This window comes from Pinus tabuliformis, chromosome X (genome assembly GCF_031772625.1).
Source record: "Pinus tabuliformis cultivar Carrire ecotype Pingquan chromosome X, CPIR1, whole genome shotgun sequence".
In the NCBI taxonomy this organism is placed as follows: domain Eukaryota; kingdom Viridiplantae; phylum Streptophyta; class Pinopsida; order Pinales; family Pinaceae; genus Pinus; species Pinus tabuliformis.
The window spans coordinates 31,698,121-31,714,695 of NC_142308.1; the positions used below are offsets into that span (position 1 = coordinate 31,698,121).

General features: G+C 34.9%; 1 protein-coding gene across 1 annotated transcript; it reads left to right on the forward strand.

Moving 5' to 3' along the window:
* Positions 1 to 1,116: 1,116 nt before the first annotated feature.
* On the forward strand, positions 1,117 to 15,416 carry LOC149138176 (endo-1,4-beta-xylanase 5-like). The gene is made up of 9 exons (XM_089448424.1): positions 1,117 to 1,289; positions 10,786 to 10,883; positions 10,968 to 11,005; positions 11,166 to 11,388; positions 11,752 to 11,948; positions 12,024 to 12,122; positions 13,572 to 13,718; positions 13,899 to 14,534; positions 14,616 to 15,416. Exons 2-9 carry the CDS (start codon positions 10,805 to 10,807, stop codon positions 14,958 to 14,960), a joined length of 1,764 nt encoding a protein of 587 aa, XP_089304550.1. The 5' UTR covers positions 1,117 to 1,289; positions 10,786 to 10,804; the 3' UTR covers positions 14,961 to 15,416.
* The last annotated feature ends 1,159 nt before the right edge of the window (positions 15,417 to 16,575 follow it).

Sequence of the window (16,575 nt, forward strand, 5' to 3'; positions counted from 1 at the left end):
CTCTTTTAGTATCTGCTTATATAACTTTACATTCATCTTCTCCTTTCCTACCGTTTTCAAGGTTCTCCCTGCCATTTTGCATTCCTCAACAAACCAAGCATTTATAGGAAAACAATTTTATTCTAATTTCCTATTTTTCTACTCTTTTGCACTTCTCAAGTGCACTTTGAATTATGTTTGTTAACTCATCACTGTTGAAGTTTTTGAAACCAGTTTTCTTCTTCCAAATTAATCTCTCTAACATTGTCTTGAAGATAGTACAATTTTCTTGTGTTAGAAGAATTTTGTCCCCTGATAGTGATTGTCGAGAGCATTGGGATTGGGTTTGGGTTTTCCTCCTATATTACCTTTTTCTAACCATGGCAACCTTATATAAATTTAGTTATATTTTAAGTGATTTAATTAAAGTTATTTATTAGAAAATAATGGAAAATATATATATTAATAATAGATTTTTCTAAATAATAATTCAAAATTTGTTTAAAATATATATATTTAATGTTTACATTTTACAATTATTAATAATAATATTTAAAATAAAATTATATCTCACTTAAATTTATGATCTATTTTAATTTTGATAATATAAAATGTATTATAAAATATATTTCTTAATTTATAATTCATTTAATTAAGACTAATTATTAACGTACACCGAAAATAATGGAAGAGTGTTTCAAAAGAACGTCCATGGACCATGACACACACGGTACACCCGAATCCATGAAAGCTTGAATACGTGTCACGCATCGATAGTATACAGATAGCCGAAGTGCCGAGAGGAGCCCTCCTTTTTCTATCGTTTTAAATTGTATTTAATTCCACTATCATCATCCTTATTTCAATTTAAATTGCTTCTCTGGCCACAACACTGATGGCATCTATAGAAAAGTGGGAGAAGAAAAGAGAAAACAGTAAATCATTGACCAATCCAAATAATTGTGTGTTGAAAATAGAAAACCGTACTTGAGATTGGGTGTGGGGGTTCAACAACCCCGAGTGAACATCTCAAAATGGTTCTACGTTACACTGGCAGCTCAACAACCCCTCCCCTCTTTAAAATGGAGATAATAAGTAGCACTGAAATATGTATGGAGGTGTGTATCTATGGAGGAGCGCCCCTGCAATATAAATTACCTTTCTCAATGCTGCAGGCTTCTTGTTGTGCTCGCTACTGGCCTGCCTGCACTGAATGGCCATACGTTATAGAACCACATTTCTACTTCCATGTCTCAGCTCTAGTGGAATACATGAGGCCATCGGCATTCATTATAAATAACACGATTTGGGTACGCATCAATTTACAACCGTGGCCTTAGCCACTGCACTGTTAATTTTTGTTCCCCATATATGTATCCATGCTGATCAATTATGTTGGAATATTAATTCCAACTGCACAGCGGCAGGCGGACGTGGGCAGCCAACTCAGCCAGCACGCTGCACCCGAAACCGCCAGAACGAAACCACCCTCTTGTTCGCACCGCCTTTGGCAAAAGGCTGTATCCGCCGGAAGGGCTCCGAACACACTCTCTTGCCGCCACGCGTCCCATGTACGAGCACCGAAAAACCACTTTCCCCGGACGCTAAAGGTCGTGCTGGTTGCCGGACAGTGGTGTGCGAATTGTGTTGGATCGGGTCTGCTGACTCAGATCTCCACGAAGCTGCGCGGAGGTTAATGACCGGGCACAACGAATAGGGTGGCGACACGTGGCACCGAAGTGACGTCAGCCGACCCCGCCCGCGTCAAATCAAAAATTGCGTGGAGTGTTTGACTTCTCCGCTGACCGCCGAGGATGGAAGCGTTAATGCTCTTAATGGTTGGTCGTAGTTTTTTTGGTGAGGCCTTTAATGAGATAATGGGCATACGTCCCATATCTTTAATAAGGTTATGGGCATGTTGTTGTATATGTTTTTATATATATGTTTTCACATATGTTGTATAGTTATGCCTGCGTCTTGTAGTTGACAATGCTTGGTGTGGTGTGGCTGTGCGCGTTGTATTTTTTTTGGGTGTGGATTGTGCCCGCGTGGGAGTTGAAAAACCAGGGAATGGCATAAAACATGTATGGAGCCTGCGCACGATGTTTGTGTGGTATTTTTTTTTAATGTATGTTTTATATAAAACATTGTGACGAGCTTGTGTGCGGATGTAATTTTTGTGGTATATGAATAGAACGCACAGCTGTGCGAAAAGATATGAAACATGGATGTAATGGTTTTGCTCGCCATTGTAAAACAGAGGTGCATTGTAATGGTGTTGACCCTGTGCACGTTTTTTTTTGTTCATGGAAATGTATTGAACGCACAGCAGTGCGAAAAGAATTTGAAAACAGGGATGTATTGTATTGATTTGCCATCGCAAAACCAAGAGATAGAATGAGATTGTTTATGTAAATTTCCACAGCAGTGGAGTAACCAGTGAGAGAGACAGAGGTCTCCTAGGGAATCCCTCTCTGTGCAGAGGATGAAATGTGTATCTGAGTTTTGTTTTTAAGCAATAGAAGTATTTTATGGCTGTGTAATAGACTGTTGAGTCATTTTGTTTTTAATAGCTTCGCTGTGCAAAGGTCCTCGAAGAAATGAAACAGAGCATTGGCTCTGTGGTGAATATTTTGTTGGTTTTGGTATTTCCCCATTTAAAAATACCCAACAGTGGTATCAGAGCTAGTCCAGGCTCTTTGAAGACTCAAAGAAGCTGAAGGAAGGTGTGGTTGCAGCAGTCAAACTTCTCCAGCAGTGTGAAGACTCAGCGAAAAGAGTTAAGGTATTTTTCAAAGCTTTCCTTTGTGTTACTGTTAAAAGAACAGTCAGTGATTTAAAAGAAAACACAGTCAAGTATTTAAAGCCTAGATAAGAATGGCAAGGTCAAAGAAGAAAGCCTCCAGGGCTGTTAAAAATGTGTCTCCCTCCTCTACTAAACTAGAAGGGAATCTATTTGAAAGCATTGTATTTGAGGTTCCAAAGTTTGATGGAAACTTTGATGTATGGGAAATAATGATGAGGGCTTTCCTAATGTCTAAGGGGATTGAAGTCTGGGAGTCAGTGATTGATGACAGCAAGATGGATAAAGAATCCATGGAGTATGATGCACAAGCAGCAAAACTAATCTTGGATGGACTCCCTGATTCTGTGAAGAGGAATCTAGGAAAATATACATCAGCAAGGGATATATGGGATAGACTGCATGACCTTCATGCAAAAGGAGCACTGACCATGACAATGAGTCAAAAAGGACCCATCATAGAAGCTGAAAGTGAAAAGCTTGACCTCATCAAGCTTCAAGTAAAAGAAAGGGATGAAGAGCTTGCCAAGCTTAAGAAGGAACTTGAAGAAAGCAAGAGGAAACACCATGAAGAAGTCATATCCATGACAAATCAGCTGAATGAAGCAAAGAAGCAGGAAGATGCCTTGACAAGTCAACTTGAACAAAGGCACAAGAGAGTGAACAAGCTTGTAGAAGAGATTGGACAGTACAAGGAAGAGGTCTCCTCCCTTAAGTCCGAACTAGAAGAAGCCAGGAAGCAGGCACAAGGAGCTGAAAAGAAAATGAAGAGCAGTCAAGCAAAAGATGAAGAAATCTCCAAAATGAAGACTGATATTATCTCCTTCAAAGTAGTAGCAGCTGAAGCTACTCGTAGCAAGGAAGAAACTGAGGGACAACTAGCAAAGAAAAGTAATGAATGTGAAAAGTTAGAAGAAGAGATTGTCCTCCTCAGGAAGAAGGTTGAAGGGATGAACAAGATTATGAAGAGCTCTCAAGCTTTGGATGACATGCTCAGCTATCACAGATCTCCATTTGATAAATCAGGACTAGGGTATGTAGGTGAACCCTCAAACAAGGATGAGGATGCTTTAAGCAAGGGAGATGTGAAGAAGCCAGAAAGAGATGGTGATGCTCCTAGTTCCAGCAAAGGCAAGGAGAAAAATGAAGGCAGCAATAGAAGAGATCCGGCTCCAAGTAGAAAACCAGCTCCAAGAAGAAATGTAGCTGATGGCAAAAATGCAAGAGGCAATGGTGATCATCAAAGGATCTCAAGGCAGCAAGGCTTCAGAAGCACATCAATGAAACCTCCGTCTCCCAGGTACCAAAATTCATTTTATGGTTATTGTTATGCTTGCTCAAACTTTGGTCATATGGCAAAAGACTGTAGAGCATTTCATGGAGATAGATGTTGTGGTCCCCGACAATCTCCAAGAAATAATTTCACAAGAAGAAATCATGAATTCTTATTCATGAATGAAGTTGAATGCTTCAAGTGTCATAACATTGGGCATATGGCACGTGACTGTAACTTGACATGGGCTCTTACACAAGCTAGACCCATGCAAAAGAAGAAAGTTACACAAGAATGGAGAAGAAAAGAAATACAGTGTGAAAGTCCCTTAAGCAACGCAGCTGATCTAAGTTTGTTTTGAGAAAACTTGCTAAAAGAAGACAAGCATACATTAAAGGGGAGCTTGTAATTTTTTGTTTGCTGAACTGTATTAACAGTCATTTGTTGATGGAGGATGTATTGCAACGCAGCAGTTGCAAATGAAATCTTTGTTAATCCCTCTGAAAGGTAACATGCAGCGGTGATGAAATGAGCAATGTTTTTGCTTTGTGTTTATGCAATATGCACAAAAATGCATAAAGAAGAAAAGATGGCAGCGCTGAAATGTAAAGAGCAGCAGCGGGATAAGAGAAAAAAAATGCAAAGCATGGAGACCCTCACAGCAGTGGGAAGACAAAATACAAAACAGCAGTTTGAAATTTTTTTTTGTGGTGCACATGCATTGAAATGCATAGCAATGGAAGCATGCAAAGAAATGCATAAAGAAAAACAGGGACAGCAGATTTTTAATGCACATGTGTGAATGAGAATGTGTATGGCAGCAGAAAATTGAAAGGGATTGCACAGCAGTGCGTTGTGAAAATAAAATGAATGAAGCTGAAGATTGTGTGAAGCAAGGGTGCATAAGAAAAGGGAGCAACCCGTGTTAATTTTTTCTCGTGGAGAATGAAGTGCCAAGTGTATGTGCACACAGTAGTGCAAATTGCAGCAGCAACACAACAGCAAGTGTATGGACAGCAGCAACTTGAAGAAAAGTTTTCCCATCGTGAAGAAGGAGAAGCACACAGCAATGCAAATGTGAAAAATGCAGCAGCAAGAAGTTATGGACAGCAGCACATGCAAAAGAAATTTTCGTTACAGCAGTAAAGGTAAATGTAATGAATTTGTTGTTCATTGAATTGAAATGCTATATATGCAACAACAGTGAATGTAAGAAATATTTACACACAGCAGTGTAAATTTATAAGTTGGGACAGTGTAATTGTTCCAGAAAAGACAGAGTATTTTGTCTTTGAAAAGTGCACAAGCAGTGCAAGTGTAGACACAGCAGTGTGGGATAGACACAGTAAAGAAGATGGCACAACAGTGCAGCAGAGAATATGCAGCGGCATAATGTAATGAGTTTGCACACACAGCAGTGCAATGATTGTTTGTTTTGGAACTGCATTTGAGGCAGTCATTTGGTGAAACCCTCTGTTAAAGAGGAAGGTGTTTTTCAACACAGTGTCATGGTAAATCCCTCTATCAAGAGGATGATGCTTTTAAGCATAGTCATTGGTGAATCCCTCTGTTGAGAGGAAGATGCTCTTTAGCATTGTTTGGTAAATCCCTCTGTTAAGAGGAAGATGTTTTTATAACAGGTGAATCCCTCTATCATGAGGAAGGTGCTCTTCAGCACATTGTAATGGTGAATCCCTCTGTCAAGAGGAAGGTGCTCTTCAGCACATTGTTATGGTGAATCCCTCTGTCATGAGGAAGGTGCTCTTAAGCACAGTTTCAGGTGAATCCCTCTATTAAGAGGAAGACAACTTTGTTTGTTTGTGAACTGCATCAGAAGCAGTTGGTGAATCCCTCTATGTGAGGATGATGTTTGGGTAAGATTGAATGCCCAGCAGTTGAAATTAAAGGGGAGTGTTGGAATATTAATTCCAACTGCACAGCGGCAGGCGGACGTGGGCAGCCAACTCAGCCAGCACGCTGCACCCGAAACCGCCAGAACGAAACCACCCTCTTGTTCGCACCGCCTTTGGCAAAAGGCTGTATCCGCCGGAAGGGCTCCGAACACACTCTCTTGCCGCCACGCGTCCCATGTACGAGCACCGAAAAACCACTTTCCCCGGACGCTAAAGGTCGTGCTGGTTGCCGGACAGTGGTGTGCGAATTGTGTTGGATCGGGTCTGCTGACTCAGATCTCCACGAAGCTGCGCGGAGGTTAATGACCGGGCACAACGAATAGGGTGGCGACACGTGGCACCGAAGTGACGTCAGCCGACCCCGCCCGCGTCAAATCAAAAATTGCGTGGAGTGTTTGACTTCTCCGCTGACCGCCGAGGATGGAAGCGTTAATGCTCTTAATGGTTGGTCGTAGTTTTTTTGGTGAGGCCTTTAATGAGATAATGGGCATACGTCCCATATCTTTAATAAGGTTATGGGCATGTTGTTGTATATGTTTTTATATATATGTTTTCACATATGTTGTATAGTTATGCCTGCGCCTTGTAGTTGACAGTGCTTGGTGTGGTGTGGCTGTGCGCGTTGTATTTTTTTTGGGTGTGGATTGTGCCCGCGTGGGAGTTGAAAAACCAGGGAATGGCATAAAACATGTATGGAGCCTGCGCACGATGTTTGTGTGGTATTTTTTTTCAATGTATGTTTTATATAAAACATTGTGACGAGCTTGTGTGCGGATGTAATTTTTGTGGTATATGAATAGAACGCACAGCTGTGCGAAAAGATATGAAACATGGATGTAATGGTTTTGCTCGCCATTGTAAAACAGAGGTGCATTGTAATGGTGTTGACCCTGTGCACGTTTTTTTTTGTTCATGGAAATGTATTGAACGCACAGCAGTGCGAAAAGAATTTGAAAACAGGGATGTATTGTATTGATTTGCCATCGCAAAACCAAGAGATAGAATGAGATTGTTTATGTAAATTTCCACAGCAGTGGAGTAACCAGTGAGAGAGACAGAGGTCTCCTAGGGAATCCCTCTCTGTGCAGAGGATGAAATGTGTATCTGAGTTTTGTTTTTAAGCAATAGAAGTATTTTATGGCTGTGTAATAGACTGTTGAGTCATTTTGTTTTTAATAGCTTCGCTGTGCAAAGGTCCTCGAAGAAATGAAACAGAGCATTGGCTCTGTGGTGAATATTTTGTTGGTTTTGGTATTTCCCCATTTAAAAATACCCAACAAATTATAGTGTGTAATTGTATTCCGAGACATTTTAAAATATGTTGAATAATTTTAGTAAATCACAGTTTATATAGCGATATGGATTTACTAGGAATGACATATATATGATTGAAGACAAATAAAATATAGGTATTTTAAATATCGATAAAACTGAATTTAACATTAAAAAGAAATAAAAATTAGTTTAAAAGATAGTTTAGTTGGTCGAGTTTTTGTTCCCAAATATTAGAAAGTCAAATATGTTCAACGCTACTTACTAATTTAGCTAACATGTAAATCCTTTAAAAACTAGATCTTTATTCACACTCACATCATATTTCTAAAAAAATTAGTCATCCAATCTGTTGTTGTTGGCCAGCAGTTTGGATATAGAGGGAGGCCACCCTATTGAACCAAATTCTAAAAAAAATTAGTCATTCAATCTGTTGTTGTTGGCCAGCAGTTTGGATATAAAGGCCACCCTATTGAACCAAATACAAAACCAAGAAATTTGTGAATTCACAGACATTTATCATCCCAGCTACATGATCTTCTACTGAATGAAGGTATCTCAACTACAAAAATTTGGCATTTGAAAGGAAAGTTCACGCTCCCACCATTGAGTGAAAGTGTCTCAACTAGAGTCATTTGAAATTTGAGAGAAGACCGACCCTGCCTCAGGTATCATCCTAAGATCAAACAAAGTCTCTCATTATATATATTTCCATCTTTTGCCACTCCAAATTACTGACCGACTTCTCTCATTATATATATTTCCATCTTTTGAATGGAAGCTTTTACAATGAAACTTGCATATTTATACTGCTAGTAATATGAGTGTAGAAGATTGAAGCTATGTGTTAGATATATGAAGCAGAATCACTCAGTAACAACATGTGGAATTCAGCATTTTCATAGCCAGAAACAAAACCACTCCCTCATAATTTGGGCAATAAGATTAAGCGAATTTGAGGAGTGTCGTGATTTACCATGCCATGAAGTACTGTGAGTACGGATAAGTGGAACGCACGCAGTCTTCTTTGGAATGTCTTATCCCATTGCTTTTCTCAAGTTGTGCCATGAAAACTTCGTCCATTCCAAAATTATCTTCACATTTTCCCACCTTTCTTAGGAAATCTGTATTTCTGAACAAATTTCGTGCACCACACTCCAAGTTTATTTATCTGCGTCTCTCATTTTTTCGTTACGTCAAACACAAAGTAATTTTAGATGAACTGTAGATACTTATACTCCTTCAATATAAGATTATCAAAGTAATCAACCACAAAGTATATATTCTCTTATACTCAAAATATATAAGAATATGACAGTAATCCACTACACAATTGTGAGCCCAGTTCTTCTCACAGATAGCATGAAGTTGTATATGTTCTTTTATATTCTTATTAAAATCAAATTAAGCAAGCACACAGTTGTAAGCCGCAATACTTGTGGTCACCTATATCATGAATGTGGTCTTTACATCATTACATATAAACTTTTTTTTTAAATATTTTTTTTAAATTAAAATTATAAATTTACAAATTTTATATATATTTTGAAAATATTATATAAAATTTATATTTAAATTAATTAGATTAAAAAGTTTTAATATCATTTTATTAAATTACATTCCGGATCATTTTCAAATTCAAAACTCAAATATTTTACGCAACCATATGAATGTGTTTATAGTATTTTTTAACTTTTACTTAAATTAATTATTTTATATTTTTTTTATAAATTAATTTATCTTTTTTATAGGAAGAACCCAAATGATTTAGTTACTTACATATAAATATTTTATTAATTTCTATTTAATTTAATTATTTTATAGGGTATATTTCATTATTTTTTATTTAAATTAATTATTTTGATGATGATGATGATGATGGTTAACGTCGTGAGACCAAATAATGGTCTAACGGACCTAAAGAAACAAATTATCTATTTTGATTTAAGATTTTATTACTATGCTCAAAAAGCTTGGAGAGAAGATTTTATATAGTATATTTTATTAATAATTATTTATATCAATATTTTCCTTCAGGCCAATTCAAAAAAATATTTTTCAAATTTATTATTATAAAATATTTTTTATTTTTAAAATAACTATAAAAATATTACGAAATCAAAACTATATATATAATATTTAAAATTTAAATTTATTTAATAACAATTAAATAATTTTAATAGATGTAATTGTTTAATTTTTAAATCCCTCACATAAAAATTTATTGTGTCAACATTTTGAATTAGCAAGTGTGATCCATTATAAAAATCAAATGATAAAGAATATCATATCAACCCCAAGATAAATAATGAAAGAACCCTTAAAAAATCTAAAAAAAAAAAACACGTAAAATCTCTAAGACTTGGTAAAAAGAATCTTAAAGCATAGAAGATTAATAAATAAATAAAATTAATAATAAAATAGAATAAAATATTTTAATTTAAATTTCACATTCATAAAATAACCTTTTTTTATAGAAAAGAATGGATAAAAAATTAAAATAAATTATTTACTTAAAATATGAAATATTTATAAAATAAAAATAAATATAGAATATTGTTTTGGTTTATAAAAATATTTTAATAAATATATATTTATTTTGTAAATTATATTTTATTTTTATTGGATATTTATTTATTTTATGGGTAGAAAACAACAAATGAAAAAATACAATTAGCTTAGAATATATACCTAGAAAAGAGTGGAGATATATACATTAAATGTGACTTCTTCATTACTGTAAAGTATAAATAGATTTCGACCCGCTACGTCCTCTCTGCAATGCAACAATATTATCAAAATATGCATTAAACTCTGGAATTACAGACATAATATCAATATTATCAAAATATGCATTAAACTCTGGAACTACAGACATAATATCGTTAGAGAGTCGTGAAGCCATCCCATTAGTTAATCATAATGGAACTCAGTACAAAGTTTCTTCCATTATATGATTTATCACTTCTTGATTACTTCTACTCACAAAGGAAAAAAAAAAAAAAAACAGGGAAAAAAACAAAGAAAAAAACTGCCAAGCGTATAGTGTACGTGGGTTTTTCCTTTTATTTCCGTTATAATAACTTTGTTATCGACCAACCCTGAAGTACCAGACGGATAAGATGCCCCTGCTTTAATGGAAAGCTTTATAATTTGAGATTCACAGCTTTTATGAAAATGTTATACATATTTTATTTTCTTCTCCGTTTTTGCTGTAATTTTTATAGAGAAGCTTTTATTTTCTTCTACGGTTTTGCTTTTATTTTTATAGAAATTTAACGATACAAGTTGGTGATATTGTTTTTTAGTTTGATATTTACTTTTATTTCTATAGAAATTTAACGATACAATTGGGTGATATTGTTTTTTAGTTTGATATTTATCGTGAGTATAAAAATAGATTGAGAATTTTAAAAATCTTCCATTGATTACAATCTATTTATATAAGTTTCCACATTATTTCCAGGGAAGCCCAACCCTCCTAGTAAAATTGTATATATGTGCGTTACATTTGCAGTGATATTATTGTTTCTCATATTTACCAGCCTTTCATGGTATTTGGTTATGGATAGCCGCTATCTGCAACCACTGGTGGCGATTTCGGTAGTTCTGGTGTTGGCCCAACTGAGAGCTTCTGCCAGCGGTATGGACTATGCAACGGTTTGGTGTTTCATATTCATTGTTTGAGTTGAGGATTTATGTGATAATCTCTGTGTATTCCTTTCAGATGGCGGCGTTCAGTATGATCATTTCGCCACCACAGAGGTGAGAGGCCAAAGTGATTGTGAAATTAAAAGTGAGAAGTTATTTCTGCAATAGGATTAGATTAATACAGTAGAATATTCTGTGTATTCTTATTTCTGAGAAAAATCTGTGGTTTGATATTTGTTGGATATATATATATATATATATATATATGTTGCAGTGCCTGCGAAAGCCACCTTCACCTTCATACGGAGGAGGAATTATCGTGAATCCCGATATAAACAATGGGGTCCAGGGGTGGACTCCTTTTGGAAACACCACGCTGGAAGTACGATCGGCCCCGGACGGGAATAATTATCTGGTCGCTCAGGGAAGGAAAAACAGCTACGATGCTCCCTCGCAGAACCTCAATCTCACCCAAGGAATGATGTATACTCTCGCAGGTATGGTATTGTAAGTAGCATCAAAATAGAATTTATAGTTCTTAAAAACCACACCTACTAATGACGGAATCATGATAAACTCTACTAAACTTAATTACAATACTCAAATACTGAAGCAAATTACTACTTCCAACATTAATCATTGAAGTAATTTACTATTTCCAACTTTAATCATTCAACTTTTCATTCCTGGGTCAAATTTATAAGATATACTCTAGTTAAGTTCAACCAAATTTTGATATAAAATTCTCAGGCATTGTAACATTTAATTTCAGCTTGGGATTCAATTGAATGGTTGAAATACCCTTTAGCCAATGTAATGGGACTAGATTGGGTAATAACGAGGTGGGATATTTGGGTCAGCGTGGTTGCAGATCTCGGGACTAAATACGAAGAGTGCAGTTGTGACGGCCACGGTTGCTACTAATTACAGCAACGGCGGAGCCGGAACTGACTACAACTGCGCCGGGACTGTTATTGCACGCGCTGGTTGCTGGTCTCTTCTCAAAGGAGGCCTTACCTTAGATTCCTCTCCCTCTTCCGCCACGTTATACTTTGAGGTACCTTGACATTTAAGGCTACTACCCAATTCCATTTATTTTTTGCAATGTTGTCTAATATCACCTGTCTTCCAGAGCAACAATACGGAAACAGAGATCTGGTTGGATAGTGTATCGTTACAGCCGTTTAGTCCAGAGCAATGGCAAGCACACCAAGAAGCCAATATCCAACAGGTATTATATTATTACCCTGGGATTCCCATTATTAACATTAAAATTTATTCAAAATGCACTCTCTCGGAGTAAATGAAATCTTTTAATTCCATTATGAATCATTCTCAAATGGAGCCTCCTTTGGAATTATTATTTTACTCAAATTAAATGGAATCTTTTTATGAAATTTCAAAAGCTAAAAATTAATTTTTTTCAATTTTCTCTTTTCATTTTCAACTCGCTTATTGCTCAACAATGCTGGCTAAAATTTGTAATCAAAATGGTCGAAATTGAGTTTCAGTTTGTATTATATGAATATAATTTAAATCAAAATTGAGTTGGTATTATATTTTGTATTATAGGAGTATAATTCAACTCAAAATTGAGTTAGAATTATATATTGAAGGTGATATCTTAATTGCAGTTTTAATATTGATTGTTTGACAGTTTTTTTTTATTGCATTTTTGAAATATTTGGAAATATGCGATCAACATACATAGAGATTAATTTTTTTTTGTTCATCAAATTTTTTAAATATTTAGAAATTTTTAATCAAGATACACACTAAGCAACATCTAAAATTAGACAATATTCAGAAATTTTTAATCAAGATACATATTAGACAACATCTAAAATTAGACATGTTTATTTTGCTCCAAGAAATATAAGTTAATTATCAATAATTATTAAGTAGATGTTAGAGATTTAACCTCCACTGAATAATCTAAAATATTCTTAATAATAGTTACAAATTAAAAGTTAAAATTAGTTTAAAATCATATCAAATGAGTTTATAAGTTTTTGGGCATATAGTATTAGCATTGGTATAAAACTTATTTATAAACTACTAATCTCCATAGTAAAGAGTAAATGGTATATATTTAATTCACTTTTTAATTATTTTTATAAAGAATAACAATAATTTAAAATAAAAGTATAATTCAATTTTTTTTCATATATATTAAAATATTTTGATGTATATTCATATTTACCACCTATATAAATGTTACCTTTAATAATTGATATAACTTTAACTTGTAAAATGTAAATAAAATAAAATAAATGTTTATCATTTACCATATTTTATATAACTTTAACTTGTGAATTTCATTTTATATAACTTTAACTTGTGAATTTAAATGAAATGAAATAAATGTTTATCATATTTGCCCATCATTAAAAATTTTATGTTTTTAATTTTTTTTAATGTCTGTGCCTGTACCTGTTCTAATATTTTCTAATATTTTTTATCATATTATTTATGACATCACATTTGATATAAATTTAACTTCCACATTATTTTGCACTGGGCTTAAAAAAAATGGAAATGTTGGCCCATCATCCTCCATCTCAACATTCTTTGAACATTACAATGGTTTTTTTCTGAACTTCATCTACAATATAAAGATTGCTGGGTTGTTAATTTTTGAGTCTGGCGTGTTGTTAATTGAGATGGGTACATATTACAGAGTCGCAAGGGACATTTCATTGTGCACGCTGTCAACAGTACAGGGCATCCATTGAAAGGAGCCAAACTATCCATCAAGCAAACCAAGAGGGACATTCCCATAGGATGCGCTATAGCGAACACAATACTGAACAATAGTGTTTATCAGGTGGACTTAATCACTGAATTAACCCAGTTTTTCGCTTTTTATTTCATCTCGATTGAAGCCATTTTGATTTCAGAAATTATCCTTTTAACCCTTCATGTTTGGCTGAATTCTTTTTCCTCTTGAAGCTATCATAATCTCATTTCAGAAATGGTCTCCTAAGCTATTATAATCTGATTTCAGAAATGGTTTCTTGAACGTTTCAACGTAGCAACATTTTTGAACGAGCTAAAATGGTACAGCACGGAGCCTGAGCAAGGGCAAGAGAATTACAGAAACGCAGATGCCATGGTGAGCTTCTGCAAAGCAAACAATATAAAGATGCGGGGGCACAATATAGTGTGGGAGGATCCAAAATATGTTATGCAGTGGGTAAAGAATCTGAATGCCCAACAACTACAAGAGGCAGTGGACAATCGAGTCCATTCAGTAGTGGGAAGGTACAAGGGCCAATTCATCCAATGGGATGTCAGCAACGAGATGCTTCATTTTTCATTCTTTGAGGACAAGTTGGGGCCCAATGCCTCTGCAAATATCTTCCAACTGGTTCAGCAGTTAGATCCCTCCACTCCATTGTTCATGAACGACTACAATACAATCGAGACCTGCAGTGACATGGCCTCCATACCCGATGCATATGTGCAGAAGCTGCATGACATTATCCGGCCAGGGCTGATTGAAGGAATTGGATTGGAATCCCATTTTTCAAAGCCTAACTTACCATTAATGAGATCTGTATCGGACAAATTGGGGTCTTTGGGTCTGCCAACCTGGCTAACAGAGGTCGATATTGACAACGACGTGAATCAAACTACACAGGTATGCAAGCTTTCTGGTCCATAATTTCCCTTTTCAATAAATCAAAACCTCCATGAATTTCATGTTTAATGTTTGGAACAGGCCGAGTATTTGGAAGAAGTACTGCGCGAAGGATTTTCTCACCCTGCTGTGGGAGGCATAGTCATTTGGTCGGCATGGCCGCCTCCCAGTGGATGTGACAGGATGTGTCTCATTGACAATAATTTCAATAATTTGCCTCCAGGCAATACGGTGGACAAATTGTTAAAAGAATGGCAAAGCGGAGGCATTAGTGGTTTTACTGATCATGAGAGCGGGACCTTCAATTTTTCAGGATTTTACGGCGAGTACACAGTCACTGTAAAGCATCCCCACATTACTGGTACCAATTCTTTCAAGATTTCGAGGACATTTGAACGACCACAACACATTAGCGTTGTTGTGTAATTATCAATGAAAAGATTGTAACGTGCAGTATATACTAACAATGATATAAATATAAAGAATTAAATATATACAAGTAGTAGAAAAACGTAGTTGAGATGGGGATTCAACGACCCCGAGTTAAGATCTCATGATGGCTGTACGTTACACTCGGAGCTCAACAACCCCGAGTTAAAATGGAGATATGATATGTGTGTATGGAAGACTACCACTGAAATATGTCTATGGAGGTGTGTGTCTATGGAGGAGAACCCCTGCAATATAAATTACCTTTTCAATGCTGCCTTCTGGTTGTGCTCGCTACTGGCCTGCCTGGACTGAATGGCCATACGTTATAGAACCACATTTCTACGTCGATGTCTCAGCTTTGGAATACGGGTGATCGGAATTCATTATAAGTACACGATTTGGGTACGCATAAATTTACACACTAATAATATCTCTGCTTTATATATATCTTTACACAACGTAATAAAGATCATTATGTGCCCTTTTCTGGAGATGGCACTTTATCTGCTTCGTGTTCTCATTCTATGGATTCATCTACTTTTTTTTAAATGAAAGCAGTTTATTTTTTCTGTGAAAAAATAAAAATGATTGATTTTTGTTAAGATTTAAACTTTTTTATTATTATTAATGAGAGTGTTTCAAAATGGGCATAAATTTACGTGTACAACCTTGGCCTTCACCACTGCACAGTTAGTATTTGTTCCCCATATCTGTAACCATGGGAAAAAAACTGCGTGCACGACACAACCTTCTTTTTAAAAACATTTCATTCGTGCACCACACCTAAGCTCATTTATGTGGGCTCTCTCATTTTTTCATTACGTCAAACACAAAGTAATGTTAGACGAACTGTAGATACTTATAAGAATATCACAGTAATCAACCACAAAGTTGTTAGATGAGCTGTATATATTCTTTTATACTCCAAATATAAGAATATGTAAGTAATCAACCACACAATTGTGAGCCCAGTGCTCGTCACAGATAGCTTGGAGTCGTATATGTTTTTTTATATTCTTATTAAAAATCAAATTAAGCGAGCACAGTTGTAAGTCATAATATTTCTTATATATACATATGGTCACCTATATCATGAATGTGGTCTTTATATGATTATATATATAAAAAAAATTAAATATCTTTTTCTTTTTCGGAAAAAAATTAAAATTATAAATTTACAAATTATATATATATATATATATATTTTTGAAAATATTATATAAAACTTATATTTAAATTAATTAGTTTAAAAATTTTCAATATCATTCTTTTAAATTTTATGGTGAAGAACCGAAATAATTTAGTTAATTACATATAAAATTTTATTAATTTCATTTCAATTTGATTATTTCGTAGAAGATGTTTTATTATTTTTATTTAAATTATTTATTTTATATAATGTATTTTATTAATTTTTATTTAAATATTTACGGGATTTTGGATAGATAGTGATTGGGTGCTTTGTTAATGTATTCTTTGGTGTGAAGTTACAAGAGTTCGTTCTAATCTTTGGCTATATTAATTTTCTTCTTTGAGCTAGTTAAAACAGAGAGATACTTTTGATCTTCTAGGGTGGGGTTGATGACCTCCTTATAATATCTTAATTTTC

Excerpts from the sequence above, each read along its gene's own strand:
- LOC149138176 (XM_089448424.1), top strand. The coding sequence starts at position 10,805 with ATGGATAGCCGCTATCTGCAACCACTGGTGGCGATTTCGGTAGTTCTG. Across the intron at positions 10,884-10,967 it reads ACTGAGAGCTTCTGCCAGCG|ATGGCGGCGTTCAGTATGAT; the intron begins GTATGGACTATG and ends TATTCCTTTCAG. Across the intron at positions 11,949-12,023 it reads CCGCCACGTTATACTTTGAG|AGCAACAATACGGAAACAGA; the intron begins GTACCTTGACAT and ends CCTGTCTTCCAG.